Genomic DNA, 21183 nt, shown 5'->3' on the forward strand with positions numbered 1-21183 from the left:
TGTTTTTCATCTAGTATGGAAGAATATGGAGAAGTTTATTGCTCCGTGGAGAAGTGGTGTACATTGGTCAGCAAGTTAAACGGCAGGCAACGAAAGCGACTAGCTGGCACCAGCTTGCAGAATTTTTTGCAAATACCTAGCGTGCTAATGCGTAAGTATTTGCTCAAATACATCATTAAAAAATATGACCCGATTAAAAAAAGATTCGTGTTGCGTCCGACAAAAGGTGACATATCCTTGCGCACGGATGATGTATTTCATATTTTTGGCCTTGTGAATAAGGGCAAAGATGTTATGAAGGCATTAGGTAAAATGGACGAGTACGCGAAGGAAATGGTTCCTTCTAAGTTTGTAGACGCGCGAAGTGGAGAAATAGTGATAGATCAATTGATCAACAACATAGTTTCAAGTGGGACGTATGACGACGACTTTGTGCGGCGAGCAGTATTAGTCCTCCTTGGCACAATAATAGCACCGCACTCCACCAGACATGTTCCACATTATTTTTACCAGTTGGTGGCGGACGTCGATGCCATAAAATCATATAACTGGAACGCGTTCACGTTACGTGTCTGCATTGAAGGCATCACGAAGACTGTTAAAGATGTTAAAAAGTTCAAGTGGCCTGTTGGAAACCTGGCGCTCATCCAGGTATACCATAATTTTATTGTGCTTATTTGTTTTCTATTGCAAGAACAATAATGCTTTTGATGTTTATGCAGTACATGTACTGGGAGAAGGTCCAGCCAACTTCAGTAGAAACATTCGATCCTTTGTCGTCGGAGTACCCATTGATGGTAAATTGGTCCGAAATGGAGGCTAAGAAGCGTGACAGTTACGACACAGAGAACGACCGTGGTCATGGCACGGTAAATATTTATATCTTGTAGTGCATGCATTAATTCTAGTACATAACGGAGGCTAAGAATCTGTACGGACGCGATTAATAATGGGACAAAGGAGCATGATAATGGGACTAAGGAGCATGATGTGAAGCGGAAACGCCAAAAGTCAAAGTATTGTCCGTCCCCCTACCAGCAGGACGGTCCACGCAAACGTGTGAAAAAAAGTAAGTTAATTGTAAAGCATTTGTAAAGCTTTTTATGTCCTAACATTTGTAGTTAATTAACTACATGTCCGCTCATTGCTGTAGGTCTGTTTTGTATATGTGATGTTCTCCTTAGTACGGACTTTATGGATGAGAATCACATAGAGGGCGCGAGGGTTTATATCGACACGCTAGCACACTCACCGAAGCAAGGCAGTTCATGCGAACATTGCTTCGATGGTAACTTAACAACTTTGCATAACATGAATACATTTGTACGTTCGTAAGATGTTCACTGTGTACATGCTTAATATTGTTTTGATAATTTTTTTTCAGAGGGCAGAAATTGCTGCAGATACAAATCAGGTAAACTCTGCTATAGGTACACATCATCCAGATGTGTCTAAATGGCCAATAAAGGAGTACAAAATGCCGAGACAAACAGACGGGTAAGCTCACAGTCGAATGCATATGTAATTGTGTTTTCCATCATGACTTGACTAGCATTTTTATTTTCAGAGTGTCTTGCGGACTTTTCGTGATGAAATGCATCGAACTCTGGGACGGGGATGCCTTCAGACATGACTTTGACCAGGACGAGATCAATTCTTCAAGAGGACGCATTCTCACGGAAATACTTTTTTCAGAGAGCAACACACTGACTAGTGTGAAGGAGAAGATTCTGAAAATTATGGAGAAGGAATAAGTGCCAGCAAGTGTGTAGGGTTTTTGCCCCCCACATGATTATGCCTATTTGGTACCATTTCATTATTGTAATAATGGCAGAATTTTGGTTTTAGCCACGTACATGATTATGCCTATTCGGTGGTTCGTACCATCTGTTTTACTATTGTAATAATGCCACAATCTCTTTTTTTCGCACATAGATTATTATGGCTATTTGGTGATTGGGTCAAATTTATTATTGTAATTATGCCTGTTTGGTGATTGAGACAATTTTTGCTACTGTTACAATCGATTATGCATCGCTACCGAGGTGGGACTAAACCTCACAAGTGCGGGCGGCACGGCGTGCACGCATGCACTGCCTTGTTCGCGGGCCAGCGCAAATTTGAAGCCCACCGCGGTCGGCCCCCTCGCCCCGCGCGCGACCTCTCCCCTGCCAACTGGGGCAGCCCATAGTCCACCCGCGCGGTCGGCCCTGCCCCCCACCCCCCCCCCCCCCCCCCCGCGCGCGCCGCACCTGGTCACTGGTTTAGTACCACCTCGAAAGCGGGGGGGCGCCTCGCCCTGTTTAAATAGCCGGGCGCGGCATAGCAGTAGAACTCCACTGTTACATATCCATCCTGCCCCGTTGGACCTCGCTGCTGGGCCTGTAGTGGTCGGTTTCACCGCCCGAGTCGCACTGTTGTGCTTGATTTGGGTGAAAAAAATATACTTACTGGCGGGTCCAGTTTGCTGGTCGGGCATTTTTTTTCCACTTTTTTCCTTTAAACAGCACATATACTGTACAGTGAACCAACAAAATATGAGAATACAGCATGATTTAAACAGCACATATATAGTACTGTGAACAAAGAAAATATGAGAATACAACATGTTAAAACTGTGAACTCCTTCACACGAAACATTACAGAAATCATGGCAATTAATTCACTACATAGGATAGATGTCCACATAAATATGTTGACAATCATAATTCAGTACATATGATAGATGTTCACATAATTATTTTGAGAAACATATACAGAACACTTATTAAGTTTTCTGGCGCCGGACACATGTTCACGTAAATGAATAACAGCTTCCAACATGACTCCTCTTCCTATACATCCTTCTCAGCCACTCTTCAGTTTTATCCGTCTTCCATGTATTGACAAAGGCGGTCCATCTCTCCTCAAAGTTCTCTTCAGAGGTGGCATAGTACAGGAGCGATCTAAACTCATCTAGTGACTTGTAATGGAGGTGCCTCTGCATATTTTTCTCGATATGCCACGAGCAAATACGATGGAGCACATCTGAAAGGACACGCCGAATCGCTCGGAGCATTGCAGCGTCACCGTCTGTGATGATTGACTTTGACTTCTGCTGACAGTTTGCCCTCATAAAAGTCTGGAGCAGCCACACATACGTCGCTTCGGTCTCGTCGGAAACAATGGCGCACCCAAAAACTGTTGTGCAATGGTGGTTATTAACACCGACGAAGGTGACGAACGGCATACCATATCTGTTCATCTTATACGTGCTGTCAAACACGACCACATCTCCGTAGTCCTGATAGTCCCTCCGCGACTGTGCATCGCACCAGAACATACACTTCAACCGCCCTTCCTTATCTTGCTCGTACTCGAAGAAGAAGTCTGGGTCCTTCTCCTTTCTGCTCCTCATAATGCCCACTGCCGTCTCAGCATCACCCTTTGCTATGAGCTTCATCTTCTCTCTGCAGCAAAGATTGTACACGTCCCGCCTAATAAGTCCGCATTTGTCGTACAAACTGTACCTACTGATGAAGTTGTCCACAATTATATGCTTCCTGATTCCAGCCCCTTGCATAGCTAGTATCTCTGCCCTCGTGCCATCTCCAATCCGTCTGTGTGACCACAAAAAGGGAACCTTGTCGGGTCGAGCCATCGCGTGGTTGTGATCATCCACGAATGACGCGACGAACCAAACTCCTCGTGCCCTGTCCAATTTCACCACCATCTGCGCACCGCACTCGCATCGAGTCTCGGGTATAAGCCTGCGGGTGCGACCCTCCATGGTTATGAATTTCCTCTGCCTTCTCCCTGCCCTAGAGCAGACAAACCGCCTGAACCGTATTATTCCTGAAGCACCCTTCCCTCGTTTCACCTTCTCTCTCCTGATGCTGAACCCATGTTCTTTGGCGTGCCTGTTGTAGAATATATATGCATCCCCTTGTGACCGAAAAGTCATAGCCATGACCTTCCAATGTGTCTCCAACACGCGCTGCTGGTTTAGAGCCTCCTCAATGTCCATCTCTGCTTCGTCGTCACCACCATCAGGACCATCTGAACCCTCCTACAAAATTACATATGAAACTATGTTAGTTTTTAAAATCTTTTACAAACTACCGTGCGCGGTACAAAATGTTTGAACAAACCTGGCTCAAGTTATCGGCCCACGATTCCTAAAAATTATTTTGCTCATTCTCAACGTCCACATCTTCCTGTAAATTAAAAACACAAACAAATTATTACACATATGGTACTCTGCCAATTGAAAACTAGAATCAAATAGACTTCACTTACGTTTTCACTGTCTGCACCATGTTCATTATTTGCAAAATCCTCTGAAGGTAAGATATCATATGATGACCATGAATCGTTATCGCTGTTGTCATCTTCTTCATTACTAGGATCGTTATCGGTCCGGTCGACATCATTTGTACCATTATCAGCGGCCGTAAATGAGGTTTCTTCGTCCATTTAAACATACGTTACTACCAACACTGCACATAATTGAAAAACACATTATCCCACGTTAAATTCTACCATACGGCAGGAACGGAACTGGAAGCTTAGTAGAGATCCAATCTTTGGCCAGTGCAAGAAACAAAACTGAAGCAGAGAGAGCATTGGGATTTATGTAGAACTAGAATTTATTTGTTTTCTTGGTACCAAACACAATTAAAACCACTCTAGAACCACCACCTGAATGGCGAGCGTGCAGTGTAACTGAACACAAACATCCATCTAGTGATGAATGGCAAGTACAGCACCACCGTTGTACATCTGAACACAGGTGAAGACCACAAGAATTCCTAATGGGGACTGAACCGAAAGTGGACAGTGAGGAAATTTGTAACACTAAACTTCAAGTGAAGAACAAAGTACCAAACATTATTATTTTTTGAAGATCCCTCTGATCCCCCCACCCCCAAAGAAGTTGCAGTGGTGGCAACAAACCTTCAGCGGTGGTGTGGATGTCGTCCGTCAACGCCGATGGGGCCTTCAGGAACGGGCCTCCGGCGTGATTCAAGACGGCGGCGACGTGGAAGATGACCAATCCACAAGCGGGAGTACCTGACGGATCCGCGGAGCCAGACGAGTTAGGTCAACGTCGGCGTCTTGGACGAGTGTTGTACGCGCCGTGGGACGTCCGGACGGTTACAGGCGGCGGACGCGGCGTCGTTGCGGAAGTCGGCGACGTCCAAGACGTGGCCGGCCACTTCCCTAACCGCCGACCGCGACGTGGGAGACGACAGGGTTGGAATCGCCGGCGTGGGAGATCGGGATCGTTAGATGCGGCCGTCCATGCATGCGGAGAACGGCGACGTCCAACACCGGGCCGGCCACCGGCGACGGCGGTCTTCCACTCCTCAGCCCACCCGCGACGATCCAGATCAGTAGCCGCGTGATCGCCGTGCGGCAGGCCTGATCGATCTGCGGTTTTTCTTTCCTCTAGTCGGGCGGCAGGCGGGATCGATGGAGTGGTCGTTCAAGTTTTTTTTTCTTCTTCTGCCCTTCTACGTTTTGTTGGGGGAGGGGGGGGGGGGGGGGGGGGGTGTGTGTGTGTGTACCGAAGCACCCCTCACTTCACTTTTCCAGAAACGAAAGGAAGCAAGGAGCGCTCGTTGCCTACACTGCAAGACGTCGGCACGAGCACGACGTAAGGCAGCAGGAGCATGCGTTGAGTTGCGTTGCGTGCAATAGGTCGTCGCGGCGGCCATTGGGAGGTGCAGGTGAGCCTTGAGCGCTCGCCGGCGGCCGACCTCATTGCTGCGGGGAACCTCCCAGACAACTACGTCCATGCGCTTGGCCGTCGAGACCCCGCGATCCTCTTCTCCGTCGATTTTGTTCCAAGTCGCATCCTTTCCGCCGCCCGGAGCCAATAAAAGTCGTCTCTCCCCGCATCACGGCCATCGACAATATGTCGTTGATTTGATTCCATCGATCTCTCAGCTCTCTCTCCATTCAATCATTGCAAAAATGCAGCGGGGACGATGGCCGGAAAGGGTTGCCGGCAGCAGGGAGTGCAGCGCCCGACGCTCGTGCAGTGTTTTTGCGACGGGGCACTGATATGTGAAACGGGCAAGGTGTTTATGTGTGAGGGAGTGAGGGGAAGGAACGAATTGCAAAGAAATTGCTGAAGGCTTCAGTACCATACACATTAACCAAATATCCTACTCTTACATAAAGCTTCTACAAAATCTGTATATGCAGTAGTTTAGTTCGATTGGTAACAACTCTTCTGTTTTTTAGCTAACCGTTGTCGGAATGAACTAGTATGTAAACTTTTGTAGAACTCATAAATAGTAATAGCATTGCTTCTCACTAATTGTGGATTGACTAGAAGTACCCTCTTCATTTACTGACAAATACACAATATTTGGTAGCAGATTTAATTTAATAGTATATTTCATGTCACCATATATTTACACAAATATGTTGTTCAATTGCAAAAATTGGCGAGCATGGCAATGGGTATCATCATGGTCTAGTCTAGTATTTACAAGTATACAACATATATAATGTTGTTTTGCACATACTCTGCTCGGTCTTCAGTCCAGTCATATTTGATGAGTAACTGTTTCAGTAGTTTCGAAATCTGCACGTACGATGCATGAGCACCTCACGTCGTTTTATTTGGAAGTCGCTGCTCTCGATCATTGCGCGCCAGCTCCGGCAAACAAACCTGAGCCTTGTAAGGGTGCTTATTGACATCCGTCGTAGCACCAGTGACATGGCGAAGATTATGTCCTCGTGCGGCTGCCCGGGATAGGCGATGCTTTCCTCGTAGAATGTGGGATGCCCTATGACCATGCCTTTATTAGAGAGCAAGCCACTTTGGTCCAGGAGATTCTCCATATCGCCGGTTTCAGGGTTGTACGCGCACAATTCGAAATCCGCTGCGTGGGAGAAGCCGTAGCGTGGTTGTACACGTACGAGGACTACGCGACGGTCGATCATGGCGAGTGGGCTGACGAATCGACCGGTGCGCATGAACCTAAATACCTCCGGCGACGATGTGTCCAGGTCGATTATGCAATGCAGATCCCAGGTACTAGTTTCATGTCTCCTTAGTAGCCAGATGTAGTAGAGATGCGGCCATGACCATTCGACCTTCCTGACTACCCTGCTAATGAGGCATAAGCGCCCGCCCATCTCCGTCAAGTAGTGCTGAAGTACGCTATTTCTATGCTCGTTGAGTGGGAACTGCACGGTTCCAAAAGTCTCGTCGCTGAGAGAGAAAGTGGCGATGAAAGCCCAAGTTTGCCGCTTACAAGGGGGGTTGAGCTTGCTCGTGGCCAACCAATGCACATGACCTTGTGCAAATACGCTCTTGTCGTGCTTTACCCAGCCCGGCGGTCTCTCCCGGGCACCTCCGTTCGCCGGCCTCCAGAGCCCCCCGGAGTTTACCACGTAGACCTCGCATCCAGCGCCAGATGCCGGGAGGTTATCCTCGGGTCCGCGGTAGTAGACACGTACAACTTTGTGTTTCTTACTGATCGCGTCGTAGCCGATCCCTAGACTCGCATACCTACGGTCACGTACGGGGCAGCCTATGTGCCGTCCCTCTGGGAGGGCCGCCATCTGGCCAGTGGATGGGTTGAACACGAAGTGTAACTTTGCACCGATGGCCTCGACGATGACCAGGCCGCGACACTGCATGGTGTCGACAAGTAGAACGACATTGTCCGCGTCGGTGTTCCGGCTGTTGCGTCTGACGAGAGGCCACAGCGGACCGCGGTTACACCGTGTGGCTGCACCGTGGAACTCCATGAGCGTCGTGCAGGCAGGGTGTTCCGGCGACCACGCGTGGATCTTCGGGAGTGACTCGCGAGACAGCGCGGCCTGCATTATGAGAATCCTGGGGCCACCGTGACGGTTGGCGAGACGGAGGTGGCGGTCGGCGAAGTCGTCTGTGGAGAGCGTGGCCGCCCAGGCGCGAGAGAGGCAGCGGCACCGGAGCACCGTCTTGGCCGGCAGCCGCGCCAAGATGTCCTCGATGACATGGTCCGGTAGCACGGGACAGCATGGCTCCACCATGGCCATGACGGCTGCTGAAGGCCGAGGAGATTTGTCTGGAGCGCACCTAGGTCGGAACCGTATGAGCGCGTCTGAACAAGAACGCTAACGAGAACGCGTAGCTACAGATCGATCGATGTACTTATATATAGGGCGCTTCACGCTGTCCGGATCGTATCCTATAGTTGCAGTCGGAATCTATTAGGGCATGTACAATGGTGCTATCTTAAAAGTGCCATGTAGGATAAATAATTAGATGGAGGAGAGAGAACTTATAAGAAAAGGCTTGTCTTCTCTTATTTAAGATAAGACAAGAGATGATCTTTTAGCATAATATATATCTCACCACATTTTTAAGAATTGCTAGTTATTGAAGATAAGACTAAGAGATGACCCATTATAGACATTTTTCTTTGTCATTTTTAAATTACATGCAAAATTTAAGATAAGACTATCTTATCAACCATTGTACATACCCTTATGTATAAGGTAGAAACGGCGTCTTATTAGGCAACGTTACAAACGGAAGCAGCAGGGTCTATTAGGCAACGTACAAACAAACTGAAGACTTGGTTAACTGCCGTATTTGGTAAGTACTATGTTTTTTTAGACAACCTCACAAAGCTTTTATTAAGTCGTCATAATGTTTACAGAGATGGAGGGAAGATCTCTGGAGTGGCCCAGCCACACACGGCTTTTTTTTAGAAAAGGAGGAATGCCCCCGGTCTCTGCATCTGAATGATGCATACGGCCAATTTATTAATTATTAACACAAGATCTTACAAAGTCGTACAACAGTAAGACCAAAGCCACCATCTTCGCAACCTCTGTCGCTACTCCTATCTAACTGATGAAGGGGCGCTGATGGTTTGGGCCTAATACCAAACAGACCTCGCAGCCAAACCTAACATCTAAAGACCTAAGGTCCCAACCAGGACGCCTGCCGGGTATGGGCATCCACCAGTCCAGCGTGCTCCTCAACCAGGACGCCTGCCGGGTATGAGGCCGCCACAGCCACCTGCCACATATACATCTTCAGAGCTGTACTGTTGCATCGGCCTTGCCCGGTCTCGCTGCCGCCGACGCCACCACGACGCCAGACAGCGTCAACCTCCTGCGCGTGCCCGTCACCACACATCTGACGCCAAGCTTCCGCTGCTCCATGCCGCCAAGAGCCGCCGCCAAGAATATGTAGAACGAAACACCGCTCCACCGAAAGGGAGGCAGCACACCCCACCCCTCACCTGCAGACCCTTCCATCCGATCCCAATGTCCTTGGCGTCACCTCCAGGAAGGTTACGGTGCACGGGGCGCCGCCAACGCCCGATCCGCATCAGATCTTGGGATTTCACCCGGACATGGGTCGTAGTGGAGAGATGCATGGTGCCCTCAGCAGCGCCCCCAAGGAGGAAAGCGGCGTCGCCGCTGCCGGCCAGCCAAGGCGGTCAAGGTTTCCCCCGGACACCGATCTGCTCCACCAGAACACGCCGGAGTTGGATCTGGCAAGATCCAAACCGAACCGGGGACTGGGAAGGGATGCATGGAAGGGAAGGGGGGCAATACCTTCAAATCTGGCACGCCTGCGGCTCGCCGTCCTCACGGCCGAACCCTCAGGCACGCCGGACGCCACGCCAGCAGGGGCCGCCGCCCCTGGATCCGATGGCCTCCGCGAAGAAGCGCCGAAGACCCCGCCGCCACCTTCCCCAGCGCCCGCGCGGGCTTTCCCGGCGTTCGTCTCCGGTGGCGGCGAGGGGGGTGGGGGAGGTGGGGGGAGGCGGCGGGGGAAAACCCTAGACTCCCCCGAGTCGCCCTAGGGGCGACGCGAGGGACGGGAGGGACGGGAGGGATATTTCCTCCTAAAATGGGGGAGAATTCCGGGCCACACACGGCGTCTGACCCCGAAAGATAAAGCATGCTTCACTAAGTTGTGAGTTTAATAATTTGAGCTTCTAAATTCATGGCTATCCTTACAAAAATCAAATTCTAAGGAGTGGTGTATTATTTCATGTGCAATGGCTCCATAGGAGGACACATTCTCCTTCTTCAGATCCTCCACCACCTGTTTACAATCAGATGCAACATGGATACGTCTTTGGTAGAGGTCCTCCGCTAGTGCTAATCTTTCCATGATCGCAATCACCTCAAGAATCTCTGGGTCCGCAATATACCTCAAGACCAGTACCGATGCGCCCAAAAATAATCCTTCTGAACTTCTGCAAATTGCCCCAACGGCCCCAAATCTAGCATGCCTTGGGGCCGCAGCATCTACATTGATCTTAACACATCCTGTGGTAGGAGCCTGCCACTGGGTCAGCCTAGGAGCTTTAGCACCATTCTGTTTTAGTTCCCTTGCGTTGCTATACTTTATATTGTTACTAGCAAATATGCATGTGCGTTGCAACGGGAGACAAAAAATTATGGCTCACCAAATAAGTATGACTCAATATCCTGATGTATGAGCATACTCTATTTTAACATAGTGGCTCACCATGTTGCCTTTTGTTTATTTTTCTCACCCTAGCCGATGATGGTCGCGATGTCTACGTGATCACAATGCATTTTCCGGTAAATCCCAAGGCTATGAATTTGCCAGTGCATGCCATACTTATCATTATGTTGCGCAAGGGAACGTTTAAAATTTTATAAACAAATCTCATTGACCACTAACTACTCCCAACGCCAAGATATATAAATACTTTCGAAAAACTAATCAAATCTTAGACATAAAATATTTTTGAATCAGTGAACAATTTTTTGAATCGACAATTTTGTTTTGAAATTTTTGATTTTCTCAAAAAAAATCATGAACATTAGTTTTGTTTTCAATTTTTTTAAATATATGAACCGGTTTCGAATTCATTAACATTTTTGACTCAACAAATATTTTTTGAATCGACGAACTTCTAAAAAAAATTGGGGATCAAATTTTTAGTTTTATTTTTGTGAATGGACATTTTTTTTCAGATTCCCGAATATGTTTTGAATACACGATCATTTTTTCAAAATCATGAACATGATTTTATTTCCCGACCATTTTTTCCAAATTGTGATTTTTATAATTTTGTGAACAGTTTTGCCAAAACACTTACATTTTTTGAATCTGCAAAATTATTATGATTTTCTAAACATTTTTGAGTTCACATATATTTTTATGATTTCTCAAACATTTTTTTTGAAAACTCACAACTTTTAGAATATTAAAATCCTGAATTAATTTAAATAGGAAATAAGAAAGAAAACAAAATGAGAAAAGAAAAGACAAAAAAGTAAAATGAAAAAAACAGGGGAGTAAAGCCCTGCACATGGGTAGGACATGCGTGAGAAAAGAAAGATAAAAATTGTGGAAGCTGGGATTCAAACCCTGGTCTAGTCGCTACGGGAGCGATCAGCCAACCACTCTGTCGCTCATCGTTCTGTGACTTATTCTCATCGCGCCGCTATATGACCACGAAGGAGGCGGTGATTTTTGGTCCAAAAACTTGAATCGTTTCCTCACTTATGGGTGGCATTGATGGGTAATTTTTACCAACTTAGAGGGTAATTTTAACGAAGGACGACCAAAAGCGATAGCCACTTTATTAGTAGGTAAAGATAAGATAGGAGGTAAGTACTATGTAACACCCCACCTTTGGGTTGTCACAATCGGGTTTATAACCTGGGCCTGGGCTTTGATATGGGCCATGGGCCAACGTTGTGTGGGTTTGGTGCTAGTAGTATAAGTCATGTGCTTGTACTCCTGAGAGGGGCATCGATCAATAAATGAAACAAGGCACCTTCTCCTTCCTTCAGTTCGCCTCTTTCCCCATCTCATGCTTTGCTAATCCCCATCCCATACTCTGATTCTTCTGATTTCTCACCCCATTTCCTGTTGTATTCGAGTCACCATCATGTTCTCAACCCAATCATAGGTTGGGACATGACAATATGGTATTCAGAGCCACAAAAAATTCACCACCCACTTCCTGCCTACCAGGTGTTCGACGAAATGTCGAGCCACCAAGAGGTGTTCACCGGCAGCGTTCTCCGTGTCACAGTGCACCATGTATACTACCCGGTCACTGAGGAGATGCTGCAGCAGGTGTTTGCAGCATATGGCATGGTGAAGATCTCCGTGTTCCAAAGAATCAATCATGTGGACGCGGTGGTTCAGCTTTGATCAAGACGCGGAGCAACGCGGGCTCTCGCTTTGCATGGCCGGTGCATCTACGAGCATGCATGCATCATTGACATCCGGGACGTGTTGTCGGAGTACAACATCTGCTTGTGCTCGCTGCTCGAGCTAAAGCAGACTGCAACTGTGGCCGAGTACACGACAGCATTCCGGGAACGCGTACATCGCGTGTTGGATCTCAACCCCACCCTAAGCATCAAGTGCTTCGTCCACCAGTACCTCGAGGGCTTGCACATGGATATTCAAGCAGTCATGTGGTCGCAATCGGCGTCCAGCATCACCAGAGCTTCGTCCCTTGCTCGGATAAGGGAGGAAGAAATCATGAAGGATGAGGTGGTGGATGCTGAGGAGATTGACGATGGCTTTGAACATGGGGTTCACGGCCTACGGAGACCCTCACTGACGTCTCCCCCGAGCTTGCTGTCCTGTGGAGTGTGACGCCATCCTCCACAACTCCTCCAGTGGTAGCACCGAACCCACCGGAGCGGCCATTTTCCGTTCTCGAGTTGGACATCATGGCGCCGACAAGGTGCGCGACCTTATGCTTTGATGACGACATTGGCGTGCCAAAACCCATGTTTCAGCCAGGTGTGACTCCACGTATCAAGCAACAAGGGCAAGTACTCAGACCTTCGCCATGGCTGTCATTCATTGATGAGCACACAAGTATAGCTTGCGGCACTATTGCCGAACCGCCACCATGCCATCGAACAGGGTTGTGATTCCCTGTTCCTCCATAGAAGTAACTCTTGACACAACAGATTCAAAGGTGCTGCAATTCGTGAGTCATCTCTCACACTCTCCTAGTAGTATCATTATCAATGCTCTACGCAATTACGGTGTGATGTGGTGTCTGGCTGATGTATTCTCGAGGCTTATGAAATGGTGGTCCGATATAGTGCAGCCAACGAGTGCACTTTCTGCAGCTCTTTTTCCTGTTAAACGACATGGCATTGAAATTCCTATGCAAGTCTTGGTTGTCGGTTCTCTTCTGAACCTATTTTGGAGTAAGGCTGCACCTAGTTCTCTGATGACCAATTTTCGAAATGGTAGACATCAGTTAAAATATATCTAGGGAGTATAGTGTGTACATTGTTATGTCTTAAAGAAATCTATCGGAGAAGAGAAGTCAGAGAAGCGCTTTCATGGTTGTGTAGCAGGTAATCAGACCATGCGATTATGTTGGGCAGAAATGAAACCATTGAGCCAAGTCTGTCACCCATTTATTCTGCACATGCACAACACAGTGAATGACGAGCCAACTTTCAGTGTTATCGTTGCATCTTGTGACGGTGCATACAATCTGAGTTACATTTCTGTGCTTAAGTGGAGGACGTTCCATCAAGGGTATTCTATTGGAGGCAACAAGGTAAAGCTGTCACACTACAGCACAACAGGTGCAAAGAACAATATCTTCTTCGTCATAATTATGAAGCATTTCACATACTCTATTGGGAATCTGCTCGACATTTCACACGTGGTCTGGCCCTGGAGTTTTCTTTTGTTTGACATTGGGAAGATGTGGAACTATTTTCCATTGCCGCAGCCAAAGCTGCCATGGTTGTTGTCTTCTCAAGTAATTTACCCCAAAGTGCTATTGGGCATTCCTTTCGCAAGAAAATTGTGCTTGGATGATGTTTTCTGGAGGTGTAAGAAATGTGGGTCATGTAATCAATATGTGCAGCTAGCTAGTACAATTGTTGCAGCTCACAGGCAGTTCCTTGAGACCAGTGAGGTTGTCAATACAAAGCTTAACTGGGAAGCTGAACTTTTTTCTAGAGACCTCTTATTTGGCTGGTACGCTGAACTGAAGACTGTTGAATGGCATTCTTCTCTAGTACAACCAGCTCATCTTGATTGTCTTCGACCACCGGCTGAACCTCCTGATAGTGAAGGATGTGAAACTGTGCTCAGTTATGCTTGGTTAATCTTGAGAAGAGTTACAGGTATCTCTCATGACATTTCAACCACTGAACTTGTGTTCAACTGCTATAGTTTAGTGGTAAGAAATGCATACAATAGTGATTCCACAGTCTGCAATGCAATAACGAACCTGGAATACTTATCACTTAAGTTTGCTAGTACAGTTGAATATTCTTTCTACGTCATAATTCATAGTAAATGGTGGGTATTACTGGTGACCATGCAAACTGTGATGGGAGGCACTAATAATATGGCGAGCAGCTCGAAAATGGGGGTCGTTTGATTGCTGACAATTGGTTGTCAGCTATTCTGTGAGTACAACTACAACTACCTAGTTCCTTAGAAGCTAATGTGTGGTCTGTGAAACAAATATTCAGAACTCCTGTGCAAGTCTTTGACACTTGCCCAGTCCTAAAATTATTGCCAAGTTGTTTTGCATCTGTTCTTCTTATGATAGATTTCATGGAGGATGGCACTCAGTTGAAATATAAATGGAGAGCACCCTCTTTGATTGAAGAATTCCTAGAGGGAGTTCCAGTTTGGCAAAATGGTAGCATTTGCCGTTTATTGAGAGAAGTTACTTGTGCAATACATGAAAAAGCTACAGAATTGCTTTCTTGGCCACCACGTACATGCACACTATGGACTTTACATGCAAGTGCTAAAAATTCCTGGTTCAACTCTTGGCTAGTGTTGCTATTGTTCAGGGAGATTTGTTTATTTCAAGCCTTGTCTGACTACCATGTTACTGGAACTCTAGTGCTAAACAAGCTCATGGGCCTAGCACCTGTAGATAGTATAGGATATGGTGTGCCGCTTCAAGTTGAGGCCCTGGTTATCATTATTTCATGTGTGCCACTTCAAGTTGAAGTTCTCATGGATATAGGGGTTCTCATGTTTTTACTCACCAGCTGGTCCGACTTCCTTGATACTCCCTCCGTTCCAAATTACTTGTCGTGGTTTTAGTTCAAATTTGAACTAAAACCACGACGAGTAATTTGGAACGGAGGGAGTACCATACAGTGCAACTCTGAAATTTTTTGGACTGCTCCTCTATATTGTTCTGAACAATTCCAATGGGTAATTGTATGGGCATTCTTTATTGGCTTCAATGGCAGTCCAGGACATATTCTACGATTGATGGTCAACGACATTTTCAAGGCATTATGCAATCTGTGTGTTGTTCCCGTGTCTACTCTCCTTGGCCAGGGATCAGCTATATTGCAATTCATCTACGCGCCTCTTGTTTGCACTTGCTGGAGCTCTCTATTAGGGGATTCAGGTTCCATTCTTGCAAGTCAAAATGTGGAACCAAGGGTGCTTCCTAAGGCAAAGGAAAAGGTGCAACTCTGCACAGGCCAGCATGTTCCTCCTGGTGGTCCAATGGAAAATATTAAGATAATTGGCATTGAGTTGGGATTCCTGAGCAGAACCAAACACACCGGGGAGGATTGCAATTTCTTTCATCAGCTTGTGATTCACAGTATGATCATCCCCAAACACATACTCTTCGGCTTTACAAGTGTGGTGGCGTTCTTGATTCAAGGATGTTCATCATCGGCTTGAGGGCAAGCCAAATTTCAAGGGAGGAAGAGTGTAACACCCCACCTTTGGGTTGTCACGGTCGGGTTTATAACCTGGACCTGGGCTTTCATATGGGCCATGGGCCAACGTACTGTGGGTTTGGTGCTAGTAGTATAAGTCATGTGCTTGTACTCCTGAGAGGGGCATCGATCAGTAAATGAAACAAGGCACCTTCTCCTTCCTTCAGTTCGTCTCTTTCCCCATCTCATGCTTTGCTAATCCACATCCCATACTCCGATTCTTCTGATTTCTCACCCCATTTCCTATTGTATCCGAGTCACCATCATGTTCTCAACCCAATCATAGGTTGGGACATGACATTTTAACCAATAATGAGGCTGGCCAACTCACATGGACAGGGCTCCCCCGATAGGTTCCTTCGATGGCCGTTAGATCGTGGTCAACAGAGTCTTTGTTTGCGTCCTATCCATCGAATCTTCACTGAAATTGACCTCTACAGTTTTAACTAGGCGGTAGATCCTAGTCGGGGATGACGCGTGGGCCCCATGCTAGGTCGAATTGGCTGGGTGCCGGTTTCTTCGGTGCGCGGGGCAGCCACTCCTGTCGCGGCCATGCGCGCGAAGCCCGCATCGTGGTCGCTGTGTGGGCGCGGGTTTTGCGCTCCCCCTTGTTTTCCCTCTCACTGGCTGGTGGTGCGGCTACAGGTGAGCCTGTCTGCCACATGGTCCTGCGCGTCGGCTTCCTGGTGTGTTTTCCCGTGTGCACGTTGCTCGTTTCGTCTGGATTGCCATGGCTGACCTCATGATTTGGTCCTGTCGAGAGTGGGTGGGCGAGCGGCGTATGGAGAGTGGGCGAGCGGTCTCGTCTTGTGGGCGAATGGCAGCGCCATGCCACGTCCTTTTCGGGTTGTACTGCCGCTTCTTTTATCCCCAGGTCATCCATTACCATCTTCCGTGCCAGCGCTGCTCGCTGCTGCTTGGGTCCCGCGTTCGCTGGCCCCGCGCATCACTGGGCTAGAGTGTTTGCCTGTGTTTTCTTTGACCCGTCGCCCATCTGTCTGTGCCTGGGCGGGGTGGGTGCTTACACTGACCGGGTTGGTGGTTGGACTGGATTTGCTTGGGCGCTCGTGTGTTGTGCCGCGTGCCGCTGACTGTGGGACAGGCACTGGGACGGGGCCACCGTTCTGTTGCTCGTTGGTGTATTGTTGTGCGTGTGTTTGTGCTTAGGCTCGCTGGTGGCTTGTTATTGTGCCCCACGCTTGGGCGGGGGGGGGGGGGGAATGGACGTGCGTGCACTGCAGCGTGGGCACGTGTGACCGGCATGTTCATCGGCGGTGCCCAGTTTGGTGGGTGCCCTCTGAGGGAGTCCTGGACTAAGGGGTCCTCGGGCATCCGGCCTGTTAGCCATGGGCCGGACTGATGGGATGTGAAGATACGAAGACCGAAGACTGCACCCATGTCCGGATGTGACTCTCCTTGGCGTGGAAGGCAAGCTTGGCGACCAAATATGTAGATTCCTTTCTTTGTAACCGACCTTGTGTAACCCTAGATCCTCCCGGTGCCTATATAAACCAGAGGATTTAGTCCGAAAGAGAGAAATTCATTATCGTAGCCATACAAGCTAGACCTCTAGGGTTTAGCCATTATGATATCGAGGTAGATCAACTCTTGTAATACTCGTATTCATCAATATCAATCAAGCAGGACGTAGGGTATTACCTCCATAGAGAGGGCCCGAACCTGGGTAAACATCGTGTCCCCTGTCTCTTGTTACCATCGACCTTAGACACACAGTTTGGGACCCCCTACCTGAGATCCGCCGGTTTTGACACCAACACTAGTGCTTTCATTGAGAGTTCCACTGTGCCGTTGACGAAAGGTTTGATGGCCCCTTCAATCGTCGATAGTGACGCTGTCCAAGGAGAAACCTTTCTCCCCGGACAGATCTTCGTATTCGGTGGCTTCACACTACGGGCGAACTCGTTTGGCCACCTGGAGCAGATCGAGAGCTACACCCCTGGCCATCAGGTCAGGTTTGGGATCTTGAACTACGTTGCGGACATCCGTGGAGACTTGATCTTCGCCGGATTTGAGACCGCGGCTACCACTCCTGGCCACCCTGAGAGACATGACCTAAATCTGCCATCGGACGGCATCCAGGAGATAGCTCCCGTAACCGCTCTAGCCTTAAATCCGGAGCAGGCTGCGCCATCCAAGGACCAGAGGCTCAACCCTGCCACGGAGGCCATAGATTCCTCGGCGTTGGAGCCGCACATAGACTTGATCTCATACGATACCTATCCCACTGGAACTCCTGACTCACCTCCGGCTGTAAGTTCTGAACCATGTGAGCACGCGGACACCGAACTGGATCATTTATCGATCTTCGAATTCAGCGCCGCAGACATCTTCCAGCACTCGCCTTTGAGCGACGTGCTAAACTCATTAAAAAACATGTCCTTGGCGGGGGATTTACAGCCGAACTATATCCGGTTCGAACTAGAAGCTGATGATAGGGAATTTCGCTCCCCACCTGCCACCCACTTTATAGCCACTATCGAATACTTAACCGACATGCTCGATTACGGCTCTGAAGACATCAACGGTATGGACGACGATGCTGGAGACGAAGAGGCCCAGGACCCGCCGTTCACCGGACGCTGGACGGCCACTTCCTCGTACGATGTGTACATAGTGGATGCATCAAAGGAGAACAGCGGTGATGACAAGGAAGATCCAGCTGAGGATAAACCTTTCGAAATACAATCCAAGCGCCGGCATCAGCGGCGCCGCTCTAAGTCACGCTGCAGTAAAGACAGCAATACCGGCACAGGAGAAGATAACACTCCAGAAGGTGCCAAAGACAACAAAGACCCCGTTGATACAGCTAATGAACAAGATGAACGGGAAGATGGGCAGGTCAGCCCTGGTAAACAGGCCATGCATGAAGACTCAGAGGACGGAAGTTATCTTCCACTCTCTGAGGACGAGGTGAGCCTCGGCACCGACGATTTCATCGTGCCTGAGGAACCTCTTGAGCAGGAGCACTTCAAGCGCCAGCTAATAGCCACTGCAAGGAGCCTGAAAAAGAAGCAGCAGTAGCTTCAAGCTGACCAAGATCTGCTCAATAATAAATGGACTGATGTCCTAGCAGCCGAAGAACATGGCTTCAAGCGCCCAACAAAAAGCTACCCAAAGTGCAAATTGCTACCTCAGTTTGACGAGGAGGCGCCGGAATACATACCACCATCATACAATGCGACCGACCGACCACCACGTGGTCGGGACAAAACGGCAACTCACGCCGAACACCAGCCTGCCCCGCCTCATCGCACAGGTAGAGGTAAATTAGCCCACGGCCATACATATGACCTCCGGCAAAACCTAAACAATAAAGCAGGACACACTAGATCAATCTACGGATCTCGAGGACGTGCCTTGACACACGACGACGGCCACCTATTCAGACATGACAAACTTAGTCATGTGCAGGCTGGAAACCGCAGACGGACTCCATCAGAGCTACGTCGCGATACGGCCCGATATAGAGGCGCCGCACACCCTCATTGCTTCACTGATGAGGTCATGGATCATGAATTCCCAGAAGGGTTCAAACCCGTGAATATAGAATCATACGATGGGACCACGGACCCCGCGGTGTGGATCGAAGACTTCATTCTCCACATTCATATGGCCCGCGGCGATGACCTCCACGCCATCAAATACCTCCCTTTAAAACTCAAGGGGCCAGCTCGGCATTGGCTCAACAGTCTGCATGAAAATTCTATTGGCAGCTGGGAGGACTTGGAGGAGGCCTTCCTCGATAACTTCCAAGGTACATATGTTCGAGCTCCGGACGCTGATGACTTAAGCCATATAGTTCAGCAGCCCGGAGAGTCCACCAGGAAATTCTAGACTAGGTTCTTAAACTAAAAGAACTAAATCGTCGATTGTCCGGATGCCGAAGCCCTAGCAGCCTTTAAACACAACATCTGCGTCGAATGGCTCGCTCGCCACCTCGGTCAAGAAAAGCCAAAATCCATGGCGGCCCTCACGGCACTCATGACCCACTTTTATGCGGGCGAGGATAGTTGGTTGGCCCGTAGCAAAAAGAATGCAAGGGATGCCGGCACCCCTGAAGTTAAAAATAACAAAGACAAGTCTTGACGCAATAGATACAAGCGTCGAAACAAAAGTGACAACACCGAGGATACGGCGGTCAATGCCGGATCTAGTGGCTCTAAGTCCGGTCAGACGAAAAAGTCGTTCCAAAAGAGCAATTCAGGCCCATCCAGCTTGGACCGCATACTTGATCATCCGTGCCAGATTCATGGCACCCCGGACAAACCACCCAATCATACAAATAGAGATTGCCGGGTTTTTAAACAGGCCGGTAAATTAAACGCCGAGAACAGGGAAAAGGGATCGCAAAGCGAGGATGATGACGAAGAGCCCCGACAACCGAACATGGGGGATAGAAGAAGTTTCCCCCTCAGGTCAAAACGGTGAACATGATATACGCTACCCACATCCCCAAGAGGGAGTGCAAGCGTGTGCTCAGGGACGTCTATGCGATAGAGCCAGTCGCCCCAAAATTTAATCCATGGTCGTCATGCCCGATCACTTTTGATCGCCGGGATCATCCGACCAGTATCCGTCACAGTGGCTCAGCCGCACTGGTCCTAGACCCAATAATTGAAGGGTTTCACCTGACTCGCGTCCTTATGGACGGAGGTAGCAGCCTCAATCTGCTCTATCAGGATATAGCACGAAAAATGGGCATTAACCCATCACAGATCAAGCCCACTAGAACTACCTTCAAAGGAGTCATACCAGGTGTAGAGGCCCGCTGTATGGGCTCAATCACACTAGAGGTTGTCTTCGGTTCTCTGGACAACTTCCGAAGCGAGGATTTAATCTTCGATATCGTCCCCTTCCGCAGCGGCTATCACGCACTGCTCGGACGAACTGTGTTTGCTCGATTCAACGCAGTACCACTCTATGTTTATCTCAAGCTAAAGATGCCCGGTCCACGCAGTGTCATAACGGCAATGTAAATACGGAACGCTCCCTTCGTACAGAAGAGCACACAGCTGCCTTAGCAGCAGAAGTGCAGAGCGGCCTTCTCAAGCAGAACCTTAATTCGTCTGCCGAGCCCACGGACACCGTTAAGAGGGTCCGAACTACTCTGCAACAGGAGAGCTCGGCTCGTTAGGAGCTCGACTAGCAATTCGGCCTCCGTCTCAGTCCCGATCAAGTGGTGGCATTAGTGCCGCGCGTACAAAACTACGCACTCAAAATCCCATGGGCATCGACGAAGGCATAGCTAGCTTGTGGTCCATATTACGGCTCAACCGACATCAGATACACACATACATTCACTTTTACTTGCCTCCTTTTCAGGTCTCAATCCCACAGGCCCCATCTGGTGGTCTGGTCATCGGTCCTCTTGAAGGACAAACACACCAAGGCGGCAAGAAGCACAGGCATATGGGGGACTCCTCTAGGTGGTTTCGTTAACGATCACTCTACCTGTTTTTCAGGACC

At 48.6% G+C, this 21183-nt stretch overlaps 4 protein-coding genes across 4 annotated transcripts; 2 read left to right on the forward strand and 2 right to left on the reverse strand.

Moving 5' to 3' along the window:
- Positions 1-294: 294 nt before the first annotated feature.
- On the forward strand, positions 295-1754 carry LOC147960658 (uncharacterized). Its single transcript, XM_087533467.1, has 4 exons — positions 295-651; positions 723-869; positions 1385-1497; positions 1568-1754. Exons 1-4 carry the CDS (start codon positions 295-297, stop codon positions 1752-1754), a joined length of 804 nt encoding a protein of 267 aa, XP_087389593.1.
- A 1040-nt stretch (positions 1755-2794) lies between these two features.
- LOC147960659 (protein FAR1-RELATED SEQUENCE 5-like) lies at positions 2795-4455 on the reverse strand. Its single transcript, XM_087533468.1, has 3 exons — positions 4279-4455; positions 4185-4196; positions 2795-4048 (listed from the first exon to the last, which is right to left on the reverse strand). Exons 1-3 carry the CDS (start codon positions 4453-4455, stop codon positions 2795-2797), a joined length of 1443 nt encoding a protein of 480 aa, XP_087389594.1.
- A 2106-nt stretch (positions 4456-6561) lies between these two features.
- On the reverse strand, positions 6562-8025 carry LOC147960660 (F-box/LRR-repeat protein At2g43260-like). Its single transcript, XM_087533469.1, has one exon. The coding sequence runs from the start codon at positions 8023-8025 to the stop codon at positions 6562-6564; it is 1464 nt and encodes a 487-aa protein (XP_087389595.1).
- A 5229-nt stretch (positions 8026-13254) lies between these two features.
- LOC147960661 (uncharacterized) lies at positions 13255-14973 on the forward strand. Its single transcript, XM_087535298.1, has one exon. It carries the CDS (start codon positions 13341-13343, stop codon positions 14373-14375), a length of 1035 nt encoding a protein of 344 aa, XP_087391424.1. The 5' UTR covers positions 13255-13340; the 3' UTR covers positions 14376-14973.
- The last annotated feature ends 6210 nt before the right edge of the window (positions 14974-21183 follow it).

This window comes from Triticum urartu, chromosome 7A, assembly GCF_056163025.1.
Source record: "Triticum urartu cultivar PI428250 chromosome 7A, HENAU_Tu73, whole genome shotgun sequence".
Classification (NCBI taxonomy): Eukaryota; Viridiplantae; Streptophyta; class Magnoliopsida; order Poales; family Poaceae; genus Triticum; species Triticum urartu.